General features: G+C 42.7%; 1 protein-coding gene across 4 annotated transcripts in view; it reads right to left on the bottom strand.

Moving 5' to 3' along the window:
* Nucleotides 1-285: 285 nt before the first annotated feature.
* Nucleotides 286-25,998, bottom strand: part of LOC148026254 (UDP-galactose transporter 1-like) — a 37,130-nt gene continuing 11,417 nt past the window's right edge. For 3 of the 4 annotated variants that reach the window (XM_087693561.1, XM_087693564.1, XM_087693563.1), the window contains 3 exons: nucleotides 1,733-1,940; nucleotides 1,025-1,256; nucleotides 286-923 (listed from right to left, as the gene is read on the bottom strand). In XM_087693561.1, the coding sequence (XP_087549687.1) occupies nucleotides 729-923; nucleotides 1,025-1,256; nucleotides 1,733-1,940 (635 nt within the window). In that variant the 3' untranslated portion in view covers nucleotides 286-728. The remainder of the gene's footprint in view (nucleotides 924-1,024; nucleotides 1,257-1,732; nucleotides 1,941-25,998) is intronic. The other variant, XM_087693562.1, reaches the window with a different exon arrangement.

The following is a 25,998-nucleotide window of genomic DNA, read 5'->3' on the forward strand; positions in this document are numbered from 1 at the left end:
TCAATTCCTTTTCCAAGAACCTGATGTTAACAACGTGCAATCCTAGTCCCCAACAGATTTGGGTATTGTAATACGAGGTTAGGTCCGTTGTATGATAGTCTCGTATGGTGTATAAGGTTAGGTCTCTTGTGTGTCAGTGTAATCTGTAACCTCTTGAAGCTTGCACAAATTTTTGACTGTGTCCCTTACAGCATATCCATCATGCTGAGAGGAACCTCCAATGCTAAGCAATACTTACTTGAAGTACTTTTGATCTACAACATAGACGTGCAGATATGAAAATTGCAACTTCCTGAAAAACAATGTCAAAATTCTATGAGACCCATTACAACATTGAATGACAGAGATGAAAGGACACCCATTGCCTTATTCCATCTCCTTTCGAAAAAATATACAGGCACGTGTACGGACTATGTTACAGCTCAGTACTAGAATCTTGGGGTATAACTCTGTTTTCTTTGTTTTTACCCCTGGCTTTGTTTACCAAAACAGATTGTCTCCACTAACTATGTAGGGCTTCTTTAAATTAAGTTTCAGCCTTATATGGTCCTTGTACCTGGGACAGCAACACAATTTCTTATCAACTTTCAGTTACACCCACAATGCAATGGATCATGATCTCACTTGCTGAACAAAGTTTAGGTGGATTGATCATCGTGGATGGACCAATATATGTTCTAACAAGCTAATCAAATTTTGAAAAAAGAACTTAAAGAAAGTAGCTTCCATTAGACTTTCTGATAAAGCAAGTCATCACTTTTTTCCAAGGCCTGAAGACTGATAGCCTTGGCAGCTTCAGCAAGTCTGTGCCTGACATAGCCATAAAAGGTGCACCCCAGTAATGTAATAGCACAACCAAGGCCATTTAACATGGAGATGGGGTTGCGAAAGATGAGCCAAGAGATGATTATGGCCACCGCCACCTGAATTACACAAATAAACATCCATTAATTTAAACATTAGACTGAAATTTTTTGTATCAGTATCTCAACAACAGGCCAAAAGAAAAGGAGCTGCAAACTACCTTCATGTTTCCTGCAACATTGAATGTAACAGCAGTGGTTGTCTTGATTACATAGAAGATGGAAAAGTTCAAACAGAATGCAAATACCCCCGAGCCTATTATTATAATCAAGGGCTCAAATAAGAATTCCTGGCTGGCAGTCCATTTTAAAACGCCAGCACCTTCAATGATAATTGCTGGAAAGGCCAGTATCATTGTCGCATATGGTGCCATATAATAAACTGTGTTGATGCTGCAAAAAAATTTCAGTTAATCAATTATGTGTGAAAGTGACACAGAACTTTGGAAAAAAGATGAGCCATTTAATGATGAACAATGAGGGGAGAGGCCTAATGAGTAGGATGCATGAGCTTTGCGAACAGGTCTTTGGGCATTCTGTATTGTGGTGTAAGGAGCAGAAAAATAAGTGGAAAGACTCTGCACTCTTTTAAGAGGAGTTCCCACAGTCATTGGAAGCAGCTTGTTTAAAAAGAGGATTTTACAAACCAAAGAATGCAGGACTTCATGTTGCATCACTAATCAGAGGCTTGGGATGCACATTCCACAACGAACATGACACCCAAGACAACTGTGCAACCAGCCTAAGCTTGCAAAATGAGACAACTGAGCGACAAGTATGAACTTAGACCAAAACCAAAAAATCCATTCAACAACACCACAATACTCAAGATATACACAAGGGATGGGAATTAGAGTCTTGAGATCTACCTATCAAATTTGTAGCCATGCAGAAGAGATTCTGCAAGAATAGTCTTGGTTGAAGTGACCACACAGCCAAAAAATGCTGCAAGAAATCCAAACAAATTGAAACTTGTTTCTGTGGCTGAGGTCAACATGATTCCCCCAACCACAGGAATCAAGGATAACCATATGCGTCGATCAAAACTTTTACCCCAAACAAGCCACTGCAAAACCACTATATTCAAAAAACAGCCATATCAGTCCTGAGTTAATTGTCGTAATATAGAAGAACTATGGACAAACCTAATACTATACCAAAACAACATGCACATTCAATATATGCAGACACAGATTACACATATTATTAAAAGTGCTTGCAGCAGCACACATGTACATATGCACAGCCCTGATAAACTCTTCTTGAAGCTTACTATGTCATAATACTCCCACAAACACATTTACCATTTCCAATATTTTATTTGGCAACATAGCTTTGTTTCTTACTATAAATGTCCAAAACAACAAAGTATGCTCAACAATTATACTATTGGCTTGTTTTTGAGAAAATGGAGAAAAACAAATACTTAAAGTTGAATATGACAATTATTCAAAGAATTACCATGAGAATGTAAAAGTAATGGAGACCAGACAAGATTGAGGGTTGAAGCCCCCCGCCCCCCTCAAAAACCCCGCTCCTAACCCCCGCCCCTCCACGACATGGCACAACCCCCGCCCCCCCCCCCCCAAAAAAAAATATTTCTGCTCAATCCAAGTGCTCTAGGGAAGAGCTCAGTTACAAACCACCTAAAAATGAGAACTATTTCTCACTCTCACAACATCGGAAGAGCTCGGTTACAAACCACCTAAAAATGAGGAGAACTATTTCTCACTCTTACAACATCATATCAAAGATGTACGTGCACAGATGCATCACTTACTATGAAACAAAAACAACTAACTTTTTCACAAGATGAGAGTAGAAACGAGAAAAATGCTGGAAAATGGCAGCCAACTATGGAGAGAGAGAGAGGAGAGACAATGACAGCAAGAGAGTGCGCTGAAGCAAAAAGAGAAGAGTGTACTTGCCAGAATGAAAGATAGAGTGAAAGTACAACTTATGTTTAGGTCACGGATTGACCTAACCATCCTTCCACCAACTAACTAGAGTTAGGTTTATTTTACTCTGGAGCCTAGAGTCACTAAAAGTTTCTAAGACACTAGGTGTACACATCTTACATTGACACACCACACAAATTACATTGGGCGCTGCCCATAGAATCGGCAAATTCTAACACCCCCCTACAGTGCCAATGTGATGAAGTACAAGGATGATCAATCACCAAAGGGTAACAAGTTCAAGGACTTTCAAAAAGCCTCAAACTTTTCACGTGGTAGTGCCTTGGTGAAAATGTCTGCAACATTTTTCTATGTGGGCACATACATCAAGCTAATCTCTCCTACATAGCATCTCTCTCTGACATAATGGTAATGCACCTCTATGTGTTTCGTGCGAGTATGAAACATAGGATTTCGTGCTACTGCAATAGCACTCCGACTATTAGAAAGAATGAGTATAGGAACCTCCAATGGTAAATGTAGATCAGCCAACAATCTGCACAACCATACACATTCCATTGTTGCCATGAAGGCTGCTCTATACTCAATCTCACAAGACGAGGTAGCCACTATAGGTTGTTTCTTGCTTAGCCATGAAATGCATGAACAGCATAGAAAGAAACAATGTTCACTAGTAGACTGCCTAGTGTCTGCATCACCAGCCCAATCTGAATCACTGTAAGCCTATAAGTACAAGTCTCCTCCCCTAGGAAATAATAACGCATGTGACTGAGTACCTTGCAAATATCTGAAGATCCGCTTAAAAACTTGCCAATGTATGGTCCATGGGCTATGCATATACCTATTCACCTGAGATACTGCATACTGAATGTCAGGGCGTGTGTTGCAAAGATAAATAAGACAGCCAACAGCCTGGCTGTAAATTGCAACATCAGACATCTCTTCACCATCATGCATGGACAGCTTTAAGCTAAGCTCCATAGGAGTGCACATAGGTTTGCAATCTTGCATACTAAACCTATGTAACAGCTTATCCACATATTGTGACTGTGGCATGATAATACCATGCTGATTTTGGGTGAATTGAATCCCTATAATAGTGTAGGCAGCCCATATCTGACATAGCAAATGCATGTTTTAATTCAGCCCTAAAATCTGCAATTTTTTCTTCTATAGATCCAGTGAGCAACATGCCATCTACATAAAGAATGATAATTAGCAAGTCCCCCCCCCTCATTCTTAATGTATAAAGTGAGAGCAGTTGGACTATTTTTGAACCCTTTGCTAGCCAAATAAGCCTCAATTTTGGAGTACCATGCACGAGGAGCCTATTTGAGACCATAAAGAGCCTTATGCAGCTTGTATACCATGTGCTCTTTCCCCTTAACCATAAACCTTGAAGGTTGTGACACATAAACATCCTCATGCAAATCCCCATTCAAGAATGTTGTCTTAATATCTAACTAATGTACTTTCCAGCCATAATTTGCAGCCATAGCAATCACACATCTCACCGTACTCATACAGGATGTAGGAGCAAAAGTTTCTTCATAATCTATGCCCTTCTTTTGTGCATAGCCTTTTGCTACCAACCGTGCTTTGTACCTGTCAATTGTACCATCAGTCTTGCGTTTGAGTTTAAAAACCCATTTTGTGCCAATGGCCTTCTTGCCAGGTGGTAAATCCACAAGATCCCATGTGGAGTTAGCGGCAATAGAGTCTAACTCATCCTACATGGCCTGCATCCAATGTACATCTTACTGAGCTTCGTCCAAGGAAGTAGGCTTATCATCATCCAATAGTGAGCTCATAAACACATGCTCATCACAATCATCTACTTCCATAAAATCAATCAAATGTGCCCCCCTGCATCAATTGCAGCGTTTCTGGCAGCCCTTCTAGTGCATTTGAGGTATAGGAGCATCCATTTTACTCTCCTAAAGAGTCTATAACAGCCCTCTTGGGACTGTTTTGGCTGCATTTACAGCAGCCCTTTCATGTTGTACTGCTTCTTCCACTGCATGTGGCAAATCACCATCGATACCTGCTGTTCCGGAGCATATGGTGCAGCAACAGCTTGCTGTATTAAGTCTGTCCTGCCATTTACAGCAGGCACAGACTCCAAAGTAAGTGGCAAAAGACCCTCAAAGACATCACCAATGTCATGGGTGGCTGGCATTTGAAACTAATCATGTGAAAATGCAGCATTTTCAACAAATAGGACATCCCTACTGACAAAGACTTTCTTCGTGCGTGGATCACACAAGCGATAGCCCTTGCTCTCTGAACTGTAGCCAATAAATATGCATTTTACAGCCTTGTCATCAAGCTTCCAACGAAGCTCTTTCGGAACATGTGCATAGGCTATGCAACCAAACACCCGAAAGTAGTCTACTTTGGGTTTCTTGCCATGCCAAGCTTTGAAGGGTGTGATCGTCTTTAGTGGATGCACGATTCAACACATGCTTTGCACGCTGAAGGCCTTCTAGCCAAAATTTATGAGGTAGCCTCTTGCTTTTTAGCATACAACGAGTCATCTCCATAAGAGTCCGATTCTTCCTTTCAGCAACACCATTTTGCTGAGGAGTCATTCTAATAGTGGCTTGATGTGTAATGCCATGATCAAGCAAATATGTCTCAAAAGCACGAGACATGTCCTCCCCCCCTCTATCTGTGCGAAGTGTCTGCACTTTTAAGTTAGTTTCAGCTTCAAGCTTTGCAACAAGATGTTTGAAATGCATGAACACATCGGATTTTGCCTTCAGCCCATACACCCATGTATACCAAGAGTAGTCATCAATAAATATAACAAAGTACCAATGACCTCCAAGTGCACATGTCCTCATGGGACCACAAATATGAGAGTGAATAAGCTGTATTTTTCAGACATCACGCACTGCACCATCCTTTTTTAAGGCAAACCTATGCATCTTGCCCAAAATACATCCCTCACATGCATGAGGAGGTGGAGTCTCCACTGGAGGCAATGCATCTACCATATGACACCTCTGAAGGGTCATGAAACTCCCAAAGCTCATGTGTCCATAGCAAGTATGCTATAGCTCCGCATTTTGCATAGCGGGCGGAAGAGTAGTGACTGCTAAAGCATCATGAGACTGTCTGTCATATATATCCAACAAAAATAGACCCTTATGCAAGGTGCCAAACGACCTAAGTGCATAATCCATCTCTCTACCTCTAACAATGTATTTGTCGTCCTCAAAGATGACCTGAAAGCCATGCTTATTAAAAGCAGAGATAGACAACAAGTTCCTTATAATGCTAGGTACAAACAAGACATCTAGAAGCATGAAATCACAACCATCTGCAGCAGTAATAGTGACTATCCCAATGCCACATACATCATAATTGCTGTTGTTCGCACATGTAACACGCTTCCCAGCAGGGGCTGAATGCAAAGAGGTAAACAAACACTTCCTACATGACCCATTGTCAAAATACCATGTTTACTACATTTCAGCAGCATTAAATGCTGAATCAGCCATTGAAGAATCATAGCTGCATGTGAGAAATGCATAATCTGCTGCCGAATACTTCAATGCTGAAGTATAGAGTATACTCCTCACAGTACCAAAATCCCCCACGGGATTAAGGAACAAGTACCAAACTGTCACTCAAATGCCAAAGTGTGCACAATGCCACCCAAATCAGCACTCAGCCAGTAAATTACAGCACTATACTGTTGTATCACACCCGCCTCGAAATGTGTGTCCACAAAAGTACAAAATACAGCAACTTAATGCTGATTCTTACCAAAATTTACTGAATTTTTCCAAAATTCTCTATCCAATCTGATTGTAACACCAATTAAATGTTGTTGTACTGCTTGTTGCTTGCCTTGGAGTGCATGCTAGGCAAAAGCCCCAAATTTCTTTCTAAAATTTCAAAAAATTAAAGAAATTTATACCTTACAATTGGAATTTCTACAAAAGTGCCGCCTCGGGATGCGTGTCAACAGTGAACAGCAACTGAAATCTGCCTCGAGATGCATGTCAACAGTGAACAATAGCTGAAATCTACCTCATGATGCATGCCAGATCCAAAATTTTGAAAAGTCCCAAATTTTCTTGAGCCAATGTGGAAGAAATTGCGCAATGTCTATGAGTTCGGTAACAATTTGCGCAAAGGGCCTCCAATCGGCAAAATCCCCAAATTTTTTGTGGGAATGTCCAAGAAATTGAGAAATTTCTTTTGGTTATCAATTCGAACTCCGGGAACAAAAACTAGCAAAAGCCCCAAATTTTTGGACAGCACGAGCTGAGATTCGAGAAGATATGGCTGAAATAGACTGGAAATTCCGGAAATTTCGAGAAAACCCCAAATCTGAAAATTAAGGTTTTTGCACTTTTTAGGGTTTGCAAAAATTGGCGAGCAGGACTGAGAAAATGGCGAGTAGCGCTGAGAAAATGGCGGGCAGAGCTGAAAACAGCAACAGCTCTTCCAAAACAGCAGCTCCTTGGGCTGCATGCAGGGCTGCATGTGGGACTGCGCGTTGGACTGCGTGCAGGCTGGAAACAGCAGGTCTGGAGCAGATGACTGAGCTGGACAGATCTAGAGAAAATGGACAAATTTGGAGCTGATGGCTGAACTAGAGACGGCTCAGCTACAGCTCATCCACTTCAACAGCACCTCACAGCAACTGAAAACTCTTTCTCGAGTTGAGAGCCAAGCTGGCAATAGTAGGACCTTGGGCGGGATGGAACCGGCTGACGGTGGCTGAACGGAATCCGCACGTACAAGCTACTCTGATACCAAATGTTGGAAAATGGCAGCCAGCTATGCAAAGAGAGAGAGGAGAGACAATGACAGCAAGAGAGTGAGCTGAAGCAAAAAGAGAAGAGTGTACTTGCTAGAATGAAAGATAGAGTGGAAGTACAACTTATGTTTAGGTCAAGGGTTGACCTAACCAGCCTTCCACCAACTAACTAGAGTTAGGTTTATTTTACTCTAGAGCCTAGTGTCACTACTTTAAGTTTCTAAGACACTAGGTGTACACAAAGAATGATAAAAAATGAGCTCTTTTTACAAGAGAAAGAAGAGAGTTAGTGCAAAAAGGGAAAGTGGAGCACAAGACAGTGTCCAACCACATGTCATGAGTGTGACAAGTGGTGAGACACATGGAAGCTTGCATGACAAATGTCTCCGAAGTGTCCTAACACATCACTTCTCTATAGCCTTCCTTTTTAGACTAAAAACTATCAAGAATAGAAACAACTAAATTTAGTAAACACTATCAGAACACAAAACTATTAGTTTTAAAATATCCTTCTAGTTTTTAGGACTAATATTATTAGACCAATCCGAGGCTCCTAAAATTTAGAGATCCCCTTCAATTTAGGGACCCCCAATATAGGTTTCATACTCTTTACTAGTGCATTCCAAATACACTACTGGAGTCTTCATATGAGTTTTCGATAGAAAGTTATGAGCATTTTAAGCTTTCAGCCTATACATGCACATTGTACAAACATTTCATGATTATATTCTCTTGTTGATTATAACTATCTATTTTGGCAAATCTAGCCCACACTTCAAGGCATTAATCCTTTCTATGTGCAAGTCCGACCCTAATATGCTTACATTGTGATCGCAAGTGTCCAACAAGTTATATTGATGAAAATACGTAATATCTTTCTTCTAACCCATTGTGTGGGTTCACCATAACCTATGATCAGTCTCATCAATGGTTAGCTCTAATACACTTTTGTAAATATATAGTTATTGCAAAGGAAACAAATTTAATAAATAATTTACTATACAAATATATTAAAAAATATATAAATTCTCTTTTTTTGTATAATGATAGCCTTCTAGATTTTATTGAATTGTTCTCAACTGAAAACCTTTTTCATACGGTCAAAGAACATCTAAATAATTCCAGATAAGTTTTTCATCCAAACATTGTGCATCTATTGTGGATAGATCTTCGAATTTCAGTAAGAATTTGCATATCACAAGGCCACTTCTTGTGATTCGACCCTCGTAAAACAAAATCTATTTAGGTTTCAAGAGTTGTTCTATCTCTTGGACTTCTCAGGAATATTTAACAGAAAGTTCCTCAAGTTCTGATCCTATAAAAAGCTTAAGAAAGCTTAAATGAAAAGCATTATATATTCTTCAATGAGCAAGATACTCACGTTGATAAGAAACTTCATTTATTTTGTCAAGTACTTTGAAGGTCCAAAGTATCTACTAGAGCTTTGGAAAAGATAAATTTTGACCATAACCTTGTTTTAGCTTGCTTTTATCAAATCTTAGCAAGACATATTGACTATATTCAAAAGCCAAATGCCTCTTCGTTTGTCTATTTGCTTCTTTAATCACTCTTGGGTAGCTTTGATAGTGGCTCGAACAAACTCAATTCATTGTTGTATTTAAATCCGAAGCAAACTCCTCAGCAACAAAATTCTTATCTTTAGTACGAATAATTAAATAAGTAATCAATTTACCATGTATCATCTCGTTTGGAGCTTTCCCTATAGATGAGTGCATTGCATAGAGACAAGAAACCACCGAAATGGATCTCGAGATACCGAAATGTTGTTCGGATCCGAATTTTGGTCGAAAATGTATCCCTCCTAATCAAGATGCTCCCTGTTCCATTTCTAATAGGTAACGACAAACAAAACATGTTCCAGTCTATATTCCCTGTTGAGAACATACGACTAGAACACCATGTGGTAAAAAACTTATCTATTTGGCACAAGTCTGTCTCAAGCAACCCATTTTTGTCTATCTACCTGACACCAACTGCTCCTCCTTCTCTTCCGAAAGCTCTCACTCATGCACAAAGCCTACAAGCACTTCCTCAACCTTCATGCTTACTGCCTACTTCAACCTTCTCCCTTCTTCTATCCTCTTTTCTCTTCTTTTATTTCAATTTCTTCTCTTCCCTCTTCTCCCACTTCTCTCCTCCCTTTTTCTTCTCTTCTCTCTTCCTCCCTTCTCTCACTTTTTCTTCTCCCTCTTCTCAAGGTCTTGGACTTGTCTCCTCTCTTCGTCCACAGCCTTCTTCTCTCTTCTCTCGCAAGCTGCAATTCATTTCTTGGCCTTCACTCTCCCCACTCAACACCCTCCTTTCTCTTGGTTTTGTCTTCTTTAGGCTTTTACCTTTACAAATTTTTAAAATTTCAGCTTTCAACCCTAAAATGGCATCATCTTCCCATCCCCGTCATTGTGCCAGTGGTTAAGGAAAAAGGTCTGATAATTAATCATGGTGAGCAAGGGTAAATGTTGACCCCCCATTGAGTGGCATACAATTACAACTAAGACTTGCAAGCTTTGCCCATAGAAGCGAACTAGTGCAGTTTTGTCCTAATGTAACCTTGGAGAAGCATAGGGAGCTTCGTGACTATATAGTAGGTCAAGAAGCTTATCTTGTGTCTAGACCACAATGTATTACAGTTAACTCTACAATTTTTGTGACACTACTTGAAGCGCAAGCAGAAGTTACCCCCAAATCCATTCAACCGAAGGACCGGTTATTCCACAACAAACCGAGGTTGCGACCATACCTCATAATCACGATGGATGGCCGAACGGAGATAATCAAGTTAGTACATTAAAAAAGGATTACAATAAATTAGAACTTACTTGAATTTGCAAATGACGAAGAATCACTTGCAATAGAACCATCCATAGGATCCTCTACGACCAAAGCCTCATCAAAGATCACATCCCTGCTCACCTCAAGCTTCCATGTTGCCGAGTCATAGAGGCGATAGCCCTTCATGGTACTGCTGTAGCCCACGAAGATAAGCTTCCTTGACTTCGAGTCAAGCTTCGTCGTCCTCTTCTTCTTGTCCACATGGACAAATGCATCACAACCAAAGATGCAAAAACGAGACACAGAAGGCTTTTGACCAAAGAAAGCCTCATAAGGAGTCATGTCCTATAACGTTGAAGTCAAGGAGCAATTACGGATGTGAACCGCAGTAGCCACTGCTTGATCCCAAAGGATATGAGGAAGACCCTGATGCTCCAATATCGATCGGGCCATCTCTAGCACAGTCCAATTTGCACACTCCACCACACCATTCTCTAAAGGTGTGTTCGAATGGGTATACTCCACCCGAATGCCATGATCCCTATAAAATTGAGAAAATAGGTCAAAAGTAACCTTGCCACCATGATCTGCTCGTACGCCACAAACTTTGAAAGTAGTCGGTGTCTCCACAAATACCTTCCACTCGCAGAAAGAGGAATACAGCTCACTCTTATACTCCAAAAAATAAGGCCACACATAGCGACTGAAGTCGTCTATAATCAGCATCAAATACTTGGCCTTTCCCAGGAAGGCTGTGCTCATAGGTCCACAAAGGTCGGTATGAAGACACAAAAGTGTAAATCGGAGGGAAATCACGAACTCCCTCCACCATCTTCTTCTGAGAAGCCCATTTGATCACATCAAAGTGAAGATAACCATAACAAGCATGCCAAAGCAGCCTAAGCTCGTGGGAAGACCGCGCAACTAAGGCTATGAGCATGTAAAGCCCAACCTCCTAGGAGCTTGTCCAAAGAACCATACCTATAGAAGCATCCTCCACTGTGACCGCATCCTATGTAAAGAGCACACGGGTACCGAACTATGTAAGACCATGAACAAACAATAGATTAAAACCTAAATCCAGTACATAGAGAACTTTGGCCGAAGAAGATTGTGTCAGAGTGAAGCAATGCGGCAGCGAATGACCGTGACAAAGAGTGAACAAAGAGAGGAGAGAGAGAGAGAAACAGAGAAAGAGCCAGTGAAACGCAGAAAATCTGCAGTGAAGAATGTTGTATAAGGATGCAGAATTATACACGGATGCAAAGAGAATATCTGCGTATATCTCCACCTCGAAGACCTCGATCTCTGTCAGCCCCGAGAGCAATCTCCGTAGTCAACAGGCTGAAATTTGTGAGAGATAATATACCAAGACTGCTGGAAACTCAGCATATTATTAGGCTCGACATAATGCCAATAATCGATCGGGTCGGCTGCATTAAATGCAGCCGACTGATGCAATTTGACTGCTGCCACATGGCACTTGCTAACATGGTGTCCATGGAATGACTCTCAACACCCCCTCACACATCTTGGACAAGGCAGCAGACGAAGGGATCCAGAATGTTGGTGAAGTAAAGTCTAGGGAAGTGCCTTCGTAAACAAATCTGCATGATTGTCTTCGGTCTTACAATATTCCACATCGATGGTCTCGTCCAGAAGCTTCTCCCGGATGAAGTGGTTCTGGATCTCGATGTGCTTCGTCCAGGCATGGAATACAAGATTCCATGCCAAGGCAATGCAACTCTCATTGTCGCACCCCAAAATAGTAGGACGAGTCTGCAAGCTCCTCCAACAAACGCCGAAGCCACACAGTCTCACATGTGGTAGAAGACGCAGCCCGATACTCTGCCTCAGTCAAAGATAGAGCTACCGTGGGCTGCTTCTTGCTACTCCAAGAGATAGCACCAACACCCAAGGTAAAACAATAACCTGTAGTAGACCGCTGTTGGTCCATGTCGCCAGCCCAATTCAAATCACTCCAACCTGCAAGAACAAGATTAGAAGCATTTGTACCTGCTCACGAGACATCAAACAGTAGTTAGAGCAAACAAGCTCCATAGTATGTGCCTGGTACCGCCGTGACCTCCGCGGTCCTTCCTGTGGTTGCCACTCCTCAAGGACCCCCTCAATCCCTAAATCTCGAAGCATATCACGAGACCAACGAGGGGGATGCCAAATCTCGCCTCAACAATCTCCATCTGCTGAAGTTTCGGGAAGGTCCACCATCAACACAGGACCAATCGGTGAAGCCGGTGTCTAGGAAGTAGGCTCCTCATCCGAAGAAGAGTCCTTGAGAGACACAGGCTTGAGAGGAACAGTCGTTGGGGCCCAGCTATCACTAGGATCGCCAAGTACAAGGTGATTCTCACCCCCCTTTGGGGCTGAAACCTCCACGAACCGAACATCATGGGGCTCGTGTAGACATCCCGCTTAACAGGAATCATACGATCGGTAGCCTTGAGATTGTGAGCTATAGCCCACAAACACCTGTCTTCTGAAAGCCGCTTCAAATATGTCACGCTATGTCTTCGGGATGTGAACATAAGTGTCACACCCAAAAACCCTAAAATAAGAAACATCGAGCTTTGATCCAAAGTACGTCTCAAAAGGAGTCATACCAACAACAGCAGAAGTAGGGGAATGATTAAGAATGTGAACTGAAGTAGCCACAACCTCAACCCCTAAACACTAAGGTGTCTGACGATGCTTCATCATGGTACGAGCCATCTTGATCACACTGCGATTCTTCCGCCCTTATCTGATCGTAAGGTCTTTAGCTTCCGCCCCAATCGGTTCTCCTCAAGGAGTAACCAATCCTTGAAGTTGGAGAAAGCCTCCAACTTTAACTTCAAGAAATAGGCCCATGTCATCTTGTTGTAATCATCTACAATGAGCATGAAATACAAACTCCCATGAAGGGATTCTCTCCTCATCAGTCCACAAAGATCAGTGGAAACAAGCTCCAAGGGTGCTGAGGGCCACCTCGAAGCCTTGCTAGGAACAACATCACGAGTCTGCCTCCCACGGATGCAAGATACACAAGGCTGCTGACTCACCACAATATCTGGCAAACCTTGAACAAACTAGTCCTTAGACGCCTTTCGAAGGTATTAATAATTGGGGTGACCAAACTTAGCATGCCACATCTCGGACCGAGTTTGAGAGGTAAGAAGAAGAGTAGTCAAGGCAAAAGAAGACCGCAACTTGTAGACTCCATTCTCCTCATAACTTGAAGAAAGAACCGCTCTCGATCCTCAATCAAGAATCCGAAAAGAATCCACATCAAATTCGACCAAGAGGCCGAGGGCACAAATCTTGTGCACCGAAAGAAGATGATACCCCAAAGCCGGCACATAAAGAACCTCAAATGCATGGGCACCACTACGCCCATCTAGAATAAGATGCATGTTGCCTTGTCCCTGAATAGGAATAGATGAACTATCTCCAATTTTGACCATGAGAAGGCCGCAAATGAGTAACACCTACTGAAGAAGGAGTCAAGTGCCTAGAGGCACCACTGTCAACAATCCACTCACGAGTAAATGGGGCTGTCAGAACAGCATCAAAAGCCAGCAGGGTCAAATCCTCAACCACCTCCAAATGGAGGAAAGCAGCTGATGAGGGAGCAACCACCGCTCCAAATTCCTTTGAAGATTTCTCCTTCTTCCCTTTCTCCTTATTCTCCTTGTCGAGGCAATCCTTCTTCCAGTGACCTGTTTTGCCTCAAATGTGACAAGTAGACTCCTTGTCTTTGTCCTTCTTAGATTTGTCTTTCTTCTTCTTCTTTTGGTCCTTCCCCTTCTTCTGAGAGAATTGACCAACCAAAATTTCAAATTTCGAAGCATTGGTTCCTTTCAATTGCTCCTCTTGGTCCAAGACCAACAGGAACCAACTCTTCCACCGAAGAGTCTCAAAGCGCCCTGAAGCAATCAAGGCAGAATAAAAACCACGGAAGCGAGGCGGTAACTGTGAAAGAAGAGTTATCGCCATGTCTTCAGAAGTGATCACCTTCCCTGTGTTTTGAACCTATACCTAAAGTTGCCTTAGCTTGTTGATATGCTCCCGCATGGATGATGACTTGTTGACACTCATAGTCCTCATTCGCACTTCCAAAGAAACTCGCTTCATGATGGTCATCCGATTATACATCTGATCCAACCCTAGCCAAATGCTCTATATGAGAGATAACAGCTATAGTACATGAGAGAAATAAAAACGAGTGAATGCGAGTATTGAATTTATCCCAATGTGCCTGAGCCTTTGTCAACTCTGCCTTCTCACTAAAAGAGAGTCTGGACTCGTCTCGCGAAGAAGGACGATTGATAGCCTCCGTAACAAGCTCCACTAAATCATAGGACTCCAATATGGCAAGCATCATGACCCGCCAGATGCGGTAGTTCACACCATCGAGCTTTTGATCTGAAGGAAGAGCTAGTAGAACGAGCACCTTCTGATCCATGATCGCCCGAAACTCTATCTTGGCCTCAAAAGACATCTTCACCTACAATGCCTGCACAAAATACCAAAACAACAACCCCCTCTGACTATGAAAATACACCCTGCTAAGGTTGAGGTTTGCTCGTCCCGTTCCACAGCAAAAACAACAGCAGCTTTGGCAAATCTTCTCTTTTCTCACACGCCCATGCTCGCCTCAACCTTGTTCTGATGCACAGCCCACCAACTCGCACTTGAACGTTGAAAACGCAACCTTGTGTCACACTGAAAACTCCTCTTCAAATAGGTCCACCCTAGGTCAATCCTTCAATACTCTGATACCATGTCAGAGTGAAGCAATGCGGAAGTGAATGACCGTAACAAAGAGTGAACAGAGAGAGAAAGAGCCTGTGAAATGCAGAAAACCTGCAGTGAAGAATGTTGTATAAGGAGCAAAATTATACACGGATGTAGAGAGAATATCTACGTATATCTCCACCTCGAGGATCTCAATCTCCGTCAGCCCCGAGAACAATCTCTGCAGTCAATAGGCTGAAATCTGTGAGAGACAATATGCCAAGACTGTTAGAAACTCAACCTATTTGTAGGCTGGAAATAATGCCAATAATTGATCACATCGTCTACATTAAATGCAACTGACTAATGCAGTCCGCCTATTCCGACAGTCCGACTGCTGCCACGTGGTAGCCTACCACATGGCGTCCAGGAAATGACTCTCAACAGACTGCATGTCTAGCAATAAAGAAATTGCCCACTCCTTGAATGGGAACAGTAGAGTTGTCACCAATGGTAATTCTTCCCCTTCTGGCACTCAAGTCCTGAAGCCAATCTTGTCTATAGGTCATGTGAGAAGAGGCCCCACTGTCAACGAGCCAAGGCTTCTCCTAAGTGAAAGAAGCAAGAGTTGTATCCTCCTCGACAAATACATGCACAAAGATAGACTCTATCGTTGCCAGGGCAGCCTACAAATCCTTCGAATCTTTCTCCCTTGGCTTCAAATGGGGTTACTTTTGCCAACACTCCTCGGGATGAGTGTCATTTCCACTGTGTGCACACTTGGGCTGTTTCTCTCTTCTCATCCTTCTTGTCCTTTTGCTTCTTATCCTTGGTATTGTTAGCAGAGTATTTGTCAGCTCATATGTGAGTCTGAGCTTGATCTGGGCTGGGCATTTTTATTAGGTATTTTAGGTATTTTTCTGGTGTGGCATTTTATGCCAGTGGAGCATTTTATACACCAGTCGGCCAGCATTAATGCTGGCCGACCAGCATTTATTGCTCCCCACTTTTCAGCCTATTCATACTCAGTGGCTCCTCCTCAGTCAGTATCATCATCACCTTCACCATCTGCAGACTCTGTGGAGAGAGGAGCCAGAGTCAGTGCCAGTGCCCACGCAGCCAGTGACTCACTGTTGTATGCGACTATCTCATGTTCAGATATATGGATTCCATTTCCCGTGCATACATCTGAGTTCTCATCTGTATCGTGTTCTTTCTTTCTTTTCTTTTTGTCTCGTGTTTCAGCAGTTTATTTCAGCACATGTTTATGTTTCCACCGCTGCTCCACTTCTAACATGGTATCAGTTTTTAGGATGTGTTTCTGCTGTGTTTTATTGCTGATTTCAAGACTGTTTTCCCCTTTTCTGCTCACGCGACTGCTGCTCCCTACAGGCGACCTATTTGACCTGCGTTTTCTGCAGTTTTACCATCGCCTGCTGCCTATACGCACCCTCTACTGCCTACGTTTTTCATCTGCAGCTGCTGGCGACAGTTTTCTACCTGTTTTTTTCCAGCTTACAGCCTGCGTTTTGCTGATTCAGTGTCTCTCGTGGCTGGGTGACTGTTAATTCAGGCCGTTTTTGCTGTTTTTGGCAGTTTTTGACTGATTTTTTGACTTTCTGCAGCAGATTTTGTCTTCTATTGATCAGATTTTGGGTTATATTGCATGTGAACTCTCATTTTCTGCAGTCTGTGCTTGTGTTTTGGCTGTGTTTCCTCTCTCAATTCCATCTCTTCTCTACTTCTTTTCTTATCCTCTCCATATGGCTCCTCCATGCACTTCCACTAATGATAAGTTACATGGACCTGATTATCTCACATGGAGTGCTGTCATGAAAGCTTGGTTTGTGTAGAAGCGGTTATTGCTCGACCTCTCCGTCCTTTTCCTCTTCCTGAAGACTTTGATGAGGACAACCATGAGGAAGCGGTGCTCACATGGGACTCGGACGATGCCCGTGCGCTTACTCGGCATTGCTTCGGTGTATTTCTAAAGCGGTCTTACCGGCGGTTACCTCCTGTAGGACATCCCATGAAGTATGGCAGAAGTTGTAGCAGATGTACGAGGCCCCTTCCACCATGCGGGCAATCACACTTTATGGCCAGCTCCAGCAGATGAAGTTTGAGCCGAAAGATACTATTCAGTCTTTTCTTCTTCGTGTTACGCAGGTACAGGACCAACTTCGGCACATGCAATCTGCTCTTCCCGAGGCGCATCTCGTCGGGACGGTCCTCTACAAGCTCCCCCCGGAGTTTGATGGAGTGGCCAATGCTTTGCGGGCACAAACATCATCGACTTCTGTCAGTTTTACACATATGACCTCGATGCTTCTTGAGCATGAGACATCCTTGAGATTACAGGGGCGGCTTCCGGTTCATTATGGAGGCGAGGCTTATGTAGCTTCAGAGAGGGGTAATGGGAAGAAGAAGTCGAAGGCCCAGTGTTACCACTGTGGCAAGAAGGGACATTTGCGGAAGGACTACAAGAAGTTAGCGGCTTCCAGGAAGAAGGAGCAGAAGACGAAGCGGGATGTTGACTCTCCTGATGAGTCCTCTCCTTCATCAGACTCCGACTCCGATCCTCCGCCCAAGGTGACGTCCAAGGCGCGGAAGGGATCCTCTTCTTCGGATCGCGGGAAGGGCTTGATGGCCCCTTCCTCGGCTGCTTTCTAGTGGTGGTGATGCGGTCATCCCTCACGACTCTCTTGTGCCAGAGAGGAAGTGTGAGCGGGTGTTCAGATGGGGCAGTCGTGCCTCATCTATACTTTTCTACAGGTGCACAGGTTCCAGAGAGGGACATCCCTGACGCATCGACTTCAGTCTGGCGGACTCAAATCCTGGAGCTGGGATTGACATCCAGGTTCATGATGAGCTAGTTATCTGACAGAGAGCGGGAGGCTTTCGTCTGGAGCTCACATGAGGGGACCTTTGGCGGTCTGGCCAAAGGCGGGGCATCCATGGTCACCTATGTTCAGGGGCATTTTTGACAGGATGGTCTTGTATGCTACTGCGAGACATTGGTGATGAACACAGAGACATGCTATGATCTTCTCTATTTTCAGGTGTTTGGTACGATCGACATCGACATCAAGTTCTCTCCGAGGCACCTTGGTGGTGGCTTGATCACCCACTGCTTGGGTATCCATGGTTCTACTTGGTGGTTCTATGTTGTATAGTTTCTGATCCCTTTTCCTTGTACTATTGTATTGTATCAAATCACCCATGATCTGAGAGAGGGTGTTAGCAGAGTATTTGTCAGCTCATGTGTGAGTCTGAGCTTGATCTGGGCTGGGCATTTTTATTAGGTATTTTAGGTATTTTACTGGTGTGGCATTTTATGCCAGTGGAGCATTTTATGCACCAGTCGGCCAGCATTAATGCTGGCCGACCAGCATTTATTGCTCCCCACTTTTCAGCCTATTTATACTCAATGGCTCCTCCTCAGTCAGTATCATCATCACCTTCACCATCTGCAGACTCTGTGGAGAGAGGAGCCAGAGCCAGTGCCAGTGCCCACGCAGCCAGTGACTCACTGTTGTATGCGACTGTCTCGTGTTCAGATATATGGATTCTATTTCCCGTGCATACATCTGAGTTCTCATCTGTATCGTGTTATTTCTTTCTTTTCTTTTTGTCTCGTGTTTCAGCAGTTTATTTCAGCACATATTTATGCTTCCACCGCTGCTCCACTTCTGACAGGTATGTGCCTCCTTTTTCTTCCCTCCACCTGTACTTGCAGTAAAAGCCTTGGTGGAGCCAAAACCACGAGCCCCAACCTCTCAAAGTCACTTAACTCCAAGACAAGCAGTGAAAGCTCCTCGATGTGATAAGGCTGGTGAAGAAGACATCGAACCAAGGAGATGGCAGCTGAGTTAAAAGGATCATAGCCATGTCTTCAGAGGATATCATCCAACCAAGAGAGGCAAGCTCACCTCTCATGCCCTCCATCTTTGTGATGTGCTCCTACATAGAGCAGGAATCATCAAGATTGAGCATCCGTAACTTTTTCTCCAAGGAAATCTTGTGGGCAAACATCTTATGCTAATACAAAGACGCTTCTTCCACGCTTCAACTAGGGTCTTCAACCTGCGAACGTGCACAAAGCTAGAATCCTGCAAACTCGTAAAAAGAAAGGATTGGGCTTGAGAGCTGAGTTGATCCCACAAGGCTGCACAACCCATGGAAGTTCCATCTGCAAGATCCTCCTTAAGACGGGGGGATGAAATCTGAAACAAGAGCCCAAAGATCGAAGGTGTCAAGTATGTACTCCACCTTATGTGATCACAACAAATAGTTTGAACCATCGAGTTTGTCTTCTTTGGGTAATAAAGGTAAGACAAGCGCATGTACCAAAGGTATCAAGAACGGTATCTTCATTGAGGACGGAGCCTTCTATGAAAGATGAACAAAAGGAGGACGGGTGCAAACGAGGGACTCCCCATGCCGACTATAATCACAATAATCGCATCTTCACTCAAAAGAGTGTCTAGAAAGAAGCTCCTCCTCTGAGTCATCAAAGCTCATGAACTGAAAAGACATCTTCAACCCTACGATTACCCAAAAAGCTATGTTTGACAAAGAAACAACTATCACCTGCCACCAGGAAGCTATCGTCTATACAAAAAGCTATCATCTACAACAGAAAGTTATTGCCAAGTCTCAAGAAGTTGTCACCCCCAGCAATATACTAACACTTGCACTAGGAAACAAACACCTGCAAAAATGCAAATCTGCGTTTTGAGCAAAATGTAGAAGTAGGATATGCACCTAAATTGCCAAAGCTCCTATGTCTCCATCAAACTCTAACAGGAGCTCATAACCAAGAGATGACAAACTAACATGACTAACATCGACAAGCTAATAGTTCCTACCCTTCTTGGTATTCTATAGGTTTTGGCACTTGTCTTCAACATCGGCCTTCCCCCCCTATTGTACCTTTACCCATGTATCGCATGATTTCATCATCTTTGTACTAGGACACTTGGACAAGTGAACAATTTTCCCATGAGGAACACTATCCAAGTGGCACCTGCTAAATAAGCATTCTTCAACATGTAGCATACTATGCATCTCATTATGCAAAGCACAACTGGATGGATCCTAAGCTTCTTCCACCAAGGGATTACACCACCATCATAGAAACAAGAAATGGTCGGAACGACCCCCTGGCGGCACGAAGCTGTCATGGCACGCATTCCAAAACTATGGAACATTTCCTGTCCTATTTCGGACAAGAAATGCAGCAAGGAAAGCGGGGAACGCCACGTGGCATCCCACTTACCTTCGGCCCACATGTTGCTCCCGCCTGCTCTTCAATCCTGGAACTTGCACGCTCCTGCCTGCCTGTCGAGTCTCGACTACATGCTCTCGCCCGCCCCCTATTTGACAACAGCCAGTCCCTCAGTTGCTCCAGCGGCCAATCCCTCTCTCTCCTCCCACCTCCAACCTCTCCTCTTCTTCCTTCTCCCTTCTCTTCTTCCTTCTTTCTTCTCTTCCTTCTCCCTTCTCTTCCTTCTTCTCCTCTCCTCTTCCTTCTTCTCCAAGTTCCAAGTTCTCCATTCTTCTCCTCTTCTCATCTTCCTTTTCCTTCTCTCCTTTTCCATTCTCTCTTGACACTTGACTCTTGAGCCTTCTCCCTTCTCTTAAGACTTGAGTTCTCACTTCTCTCGAGCCATTTTTATTTCACTTTTCAGCTTGAAATAGCTTCATCTTCTCGCCCCGCTCGTCGAGCTGGTGGTCGAGGAAGAAGGTCCGATGATTAGTCATGGTGGGAAGAAGTAAATGTTGACCGCCCATTGAGTGGTGGAGGATCTCGACCATGGGCTTGCAAGCTTTGCCTATACAAGGGAACTAGTGGAGCAAACAAGGTTATCCATTGAGTCGAGCATTTCTATTTTGAATTTTTATTGATTTTAATTTTTCAAAGTTACTTAAATATTAGAATATGGAATACCAATTGCCACTTGTTCCGTTTTATGCTTAATCAGGTCCGAGCTCATCTCCTACATGAGCCAAATTCAAAGGTACAGTTTTGTTTGAATATGACCTTGGAGAAGCAAAGGGAGCTTCCTAACCGTGTAGCAGATCAACAAGCTTATCTTGCATCTAGACCATGACATGTTGCAATTAACCCTGCAACTTTTGTGACACCATCCCCATCAAATGTGTCTAGAGCAGGGTCAATATCACAAAGTGCTACCTCCACACCTACTGCATGCATTGCATCGGCCATGGCATCAACAACGCCATATGTTGCACGTAGATAGAGCACACTTGATGCTAGTTGGGATCCCAAGTAGAAGGAAGAGATGGATACATTAGTGGCACATTTTTTTTTAATATGACCACATTCAATTTCGTACAACCAAGTCTGAGTATTTTAAATTGATGTGCAAGAAGATTGGTGAGTGGCCCTTCATATGTACCTCCATCGTCAAAGACCTTATGCACCACTTTGCTCAACAAGGAAAAGTGCCTTGTTGAGCAAGCAGCAGTGACTAGAGAGCCTGTGGGCTAAAAATGGAGTTTCCTTGATTGCTGATGGTTGGAGTAATACACGCAAGCAATCCATTCATGGTATGGTTGCTTATTCTCGTGGGAAAATGTATTTTATATCTTAACATGATGCATCGGGGACAAGAAAGTCAGCAAATGTACTTACAACAGAGTGGGTTACAGATATTGAGCTTATTGGCCCATAGCATGCTGTGGGATTTGTTGCAAATGGAAAGCCCGCAAATAGGGCAGCAGGTGCTATTATCCAAGGATATTATCCGCATATCACAATTTCATATTGTATGGCTCATTGCTTGAACAACCTACTGAAGAATATTGGTAACCTGTCATGGATTGCACCTGTCATAGAGCAAGGAGCTCAAATGGTTAGCTTTGTTTTAAATCACCAGTTTCTTCGCCATCAGTTCTCTTTGCGGTCAAAGAATGCACTTTTAAAATATTCTAATACCAGATTTGCCTTTAACTTCTTGATGCTAGGTAGATTAAGAGAATGCAATCGTGCCTTGAGGCAGTTATTTCTTAGTGATGAGTTCACCTCATCAACATTGGTAGATACTCCTACAAGTATCTTATGCTTGGAGAAAGCAAATAACTCCACTTTTTGGGATGATGTAAAGCGGATAGATGCTATGGTATCACCTATTGTGCATTTATTGAGGGTTATGGATGCTATATAACCTTGCATTGGCAAGGTATATGAGTCTATGGATAGGCTGAATGAAAAGCTGCAGGAGTTGGCACCAAATGATGAGGCATATGAGAAGATACGCCATTTAGTTGTGACGAGGTGGAACTCCTACATGCATGCAACTGCATTTGTTGTGGATCCTGAGTTCCAGAGCAAGGGTCAGGAGAATGACACTGAGGTTATGGATGCATGGAGACTTATATTGTCTCGTCTAGTACCTGATCATGGCACTAGACAAAAGATCAGAGACCAGCTTTCATGTTATAGGACCTTTCGGGGTTCTTTTGGTTGTGGGGATGCACAGGAGGATCGTTGTAAGATTAGGGCATCTTTGTGGTGGGAGGACTATGGTTCGGATGGTCTGGAGTTGCAGCAACTAGCCATCCGTATTCTGAGTCAATCAATTAGCTTCTCTTTTTTAGAGCAATTGTGGAGTACATACGCTCATATTGCTTCTAAGAAGAGGAACTGTCTTGGTGTGGAGAGAGTAAACGATCTAGTATTCGTTAGTGCTAATTTGAGAATGTTATATAACAGTATGACAACAAAGTCCGATCCATTCACGGAGTGGGAGATGCAGCAAGAAGAGGAGACACATGCTAATGTTGAGGGAGATGCGACAGTTCATGGTACACATGATGATGAGGCTGGCATTTTAGGAGTAGCTAGAGAAGCCTCACATCGTGATGATGATCTTTGATTTAGTTTACTTATCATGAGTCTCATGATACATGACACATATACATTGTATATGATATTATGATCATTGATGACAGTGTGACACTTGGGCTGTTGTGCCATGCTGACATTATATTTGTTCTTGCAGTCTTGAGGTTGCCCTTTGGGCTATTTTGGCATGCCGCATGCGACATTTTGCTTCAATCTAGAGATTAGACTTTATATTTGTAGCCTTTTTTGGAGCAATGAGCATGTTCTTTCAAAGATTAGACTTCATATTTGTAATCTTTTAAGTTTTTAACTTTTTTGACAATGGAACTATGGGCATGTTCTTTCAGCTTAGATTTTAAAGTTTAGTTCAATGTTCATTGTTTTATCATCTATGGCATATGTATTATACATTTTATAATTGAATAGCTTACCTCTTGAGCCTTATAAGTTATAATTCAATTTCTAATGAGTAGTTTTAGAATGATGCATGATATCTTAAAGTTAAAACTTAAAATGATTTGTCTTTGTGGATTATATACCTTGGTTTTAACACTCTAGAGTCCACATGGATTATGAGTGAAATATTAAATTTTTTTCATGATTTTTAATTTTTTAAATGTCGTCCCTGTTCAATCCCACTGCATAACATAAGTCAGGACGGGTAATAGTCAAGTATATCAAGCTACCCACCATCTGTCGATACATCGTCACATTCTCTATGTCATTCCCAACATCAATCTATAGCTTGACATTCTAATCAAGAGGTGTCTCCATAGACTTGCATTCAAACATACCATACTTCTGTAACATGTCATGAGCATACTGCTTCTGTATCAGCCATATACCTTGAGACGCAGAGACTACCTCAATCCCAAGAAAATACTTTAGTTCACCAAGGTCTTTGACTCTGAATTCAGCATATAAACATGATTTAATTTCAGCAATGCCCTCTTCATCATCTCCAGTGATAATAAGATCATCTACATAAACCACTAGAAACACATATCCATGATCTGTCTTCTTCGTGAACAGACTGTGATCTGCATCACCCAATCTAAATCCATGTTGCTGTAAATAACTGTTAATCCGAGCATTCCATGCTCTAGGTGCCTGTTTCAGTCTATATAAAGCCTTTTTCAGCTTACATACATGTATAGGAAAGTCCAGTTGAACATAGCCTTCGGGCTGCTCCATATATACTTCTCAACCAAATCATTGTTCAAGAAAGCATTCTTGACGTCCAATTGCCATAATTTCTAGCCTTTCCATGCTGCCAAAGCAATGACAGCTCTGATTGTTGCCATTTTAGCCACCGGACTGAGAGTCTCCTCATAGTTAAGACCATACTGCTGCGCATACCCTTTTGCAACCAACCTGGCCTTATAGCCTTCTAACGAACCATCTGACTTGCACTTAACCTTGTACACCCATTTGCAACCAATGGGGTCTTTGCCTTCAAGCAACTCAACCAATTCCCATGTCTCATTTTCAGCCAGGGCTGCATACTCCTCATCCATGGCAGCACACCAATTATCATCTGTAACTGCATTATCAAACTTTGTCGATTCTTTGTAACCTGTCACACTAGTCATATATGCATAATGCATAATGACAGGCTGAATAACCAGTGCATGTAAACCTATCAACTGGTTTTCTGACTCTCAGATCTCCGTAACTATGGCTCACTCTGAGCTTGCGTCTCATGAGGCGGTACATAACGGCTCTGCCTTGCTCCAGGCGTCATAATAGACAGAATGCCCAACTCGCTATCCAAATTGTCACTGTTAGATAACTCATAACCTGCTGTAAGTGGACCTGTCACATCCTTAAGTATCTTTTCTTTTCCCTTATCCAATCTCCCCCTCACTGACATATTCGTGTCAGTGGACGTAGGAGTACAACTCCGCAAGCGTCCTAACTAAGGACTTACTGTAGGTGACCTATCACCTGTAGGACCACTCAGAGATGCACTCACTATAGGTATATTTTTAGCATTACTAGTGCTGGCTGATCCATCAGTAGCCACTGCAACAGGATTACCATACCACGATGCCAACTCATCAAAAACATCTTTGCTAATCAATGTCTCATGTGTAGACGGTACATAACATGTGTAAGCTTTCCGGTCTTGTGCATAACCAAGGAACACACTCTTGACAGCTTTAAGATCCAATTTCTTCCTCTTTTCATCAAGAACATGCACATATACAATGTTGCCAAATACCTTCAGGTATAAAATGTCACGCTTATGACCATACAACCTCTCATATGGAGTTACATCATGAATCCCAGCATATGGAGTTACATACAACCTCTCATATGGAGTTACTCATTTTCAGCATGCTTCTTGAAATCCTTGAATGCATCAAATACATCATCCTTATGTTTCAGTATATAAAGCCAAGTATACCTGTTGAAATCATCAATGAAGGATACATAGTAACGAGCACCACCAAACAAAGCATTATGAGACGGACCCCATGCATCTAAATGTACTAACTGCAAGGGTCGTGAGCTATTCCATACATGTCTCATAAATAGAAACCGTGCTTGCTTTCCAAACTGACATACATCATATACATGTCCAAAGTCATAATACTTGAACTTAGGCAGTCCAAGCACAATCTCCTTCTGCTACATGGATTTCAGCTTTTGTACATTCACATGGCCAATCCACTTATGTCATATCTCAACATCCCGTATAACACCATCATCATGTGCAAACATGGCTCTTTCAATTCTGGAATTGACGCATCAAAAGTAAACATTCTATCATCTCTTCAACCTCTAGCAATCAATTTGCAACCATTACCATATTCTTAAACAAAGCATCCATCTCTATTAAATCTCACCTGCAGATTCTGTTCTGCTATCTATCCAACTGACAAAAGATTCTTGGTTATTGTAAGTACATGTAGTACATCATGCAGGCTCTTTTTCTTGCCATCAGACATCAACAATGAAACAATTCCTGTGTGCTGAATGTCATGTTGGGTGTCATCCCCAGTACACACATAACCATGTGAACCTGCAACCATCTCATCA

The sequence above is a fragment of the Lygodium microphyllum genome, chromosome 14 (assembly GCF_053477565.2).
Source record: "Lygodium microphyllum isolate KBCC chromosome 14, Lygodium_microphyllum_v1.1.10, whole genome shotgun sequence".
Classification (NCBI taxonomy): Eukaryota; Viridiplantae; Streptophyta; class Polypodiopsida; order Schizaeales; family Lygodiaceae; genus Lygodium; species Lygodium microphyllum.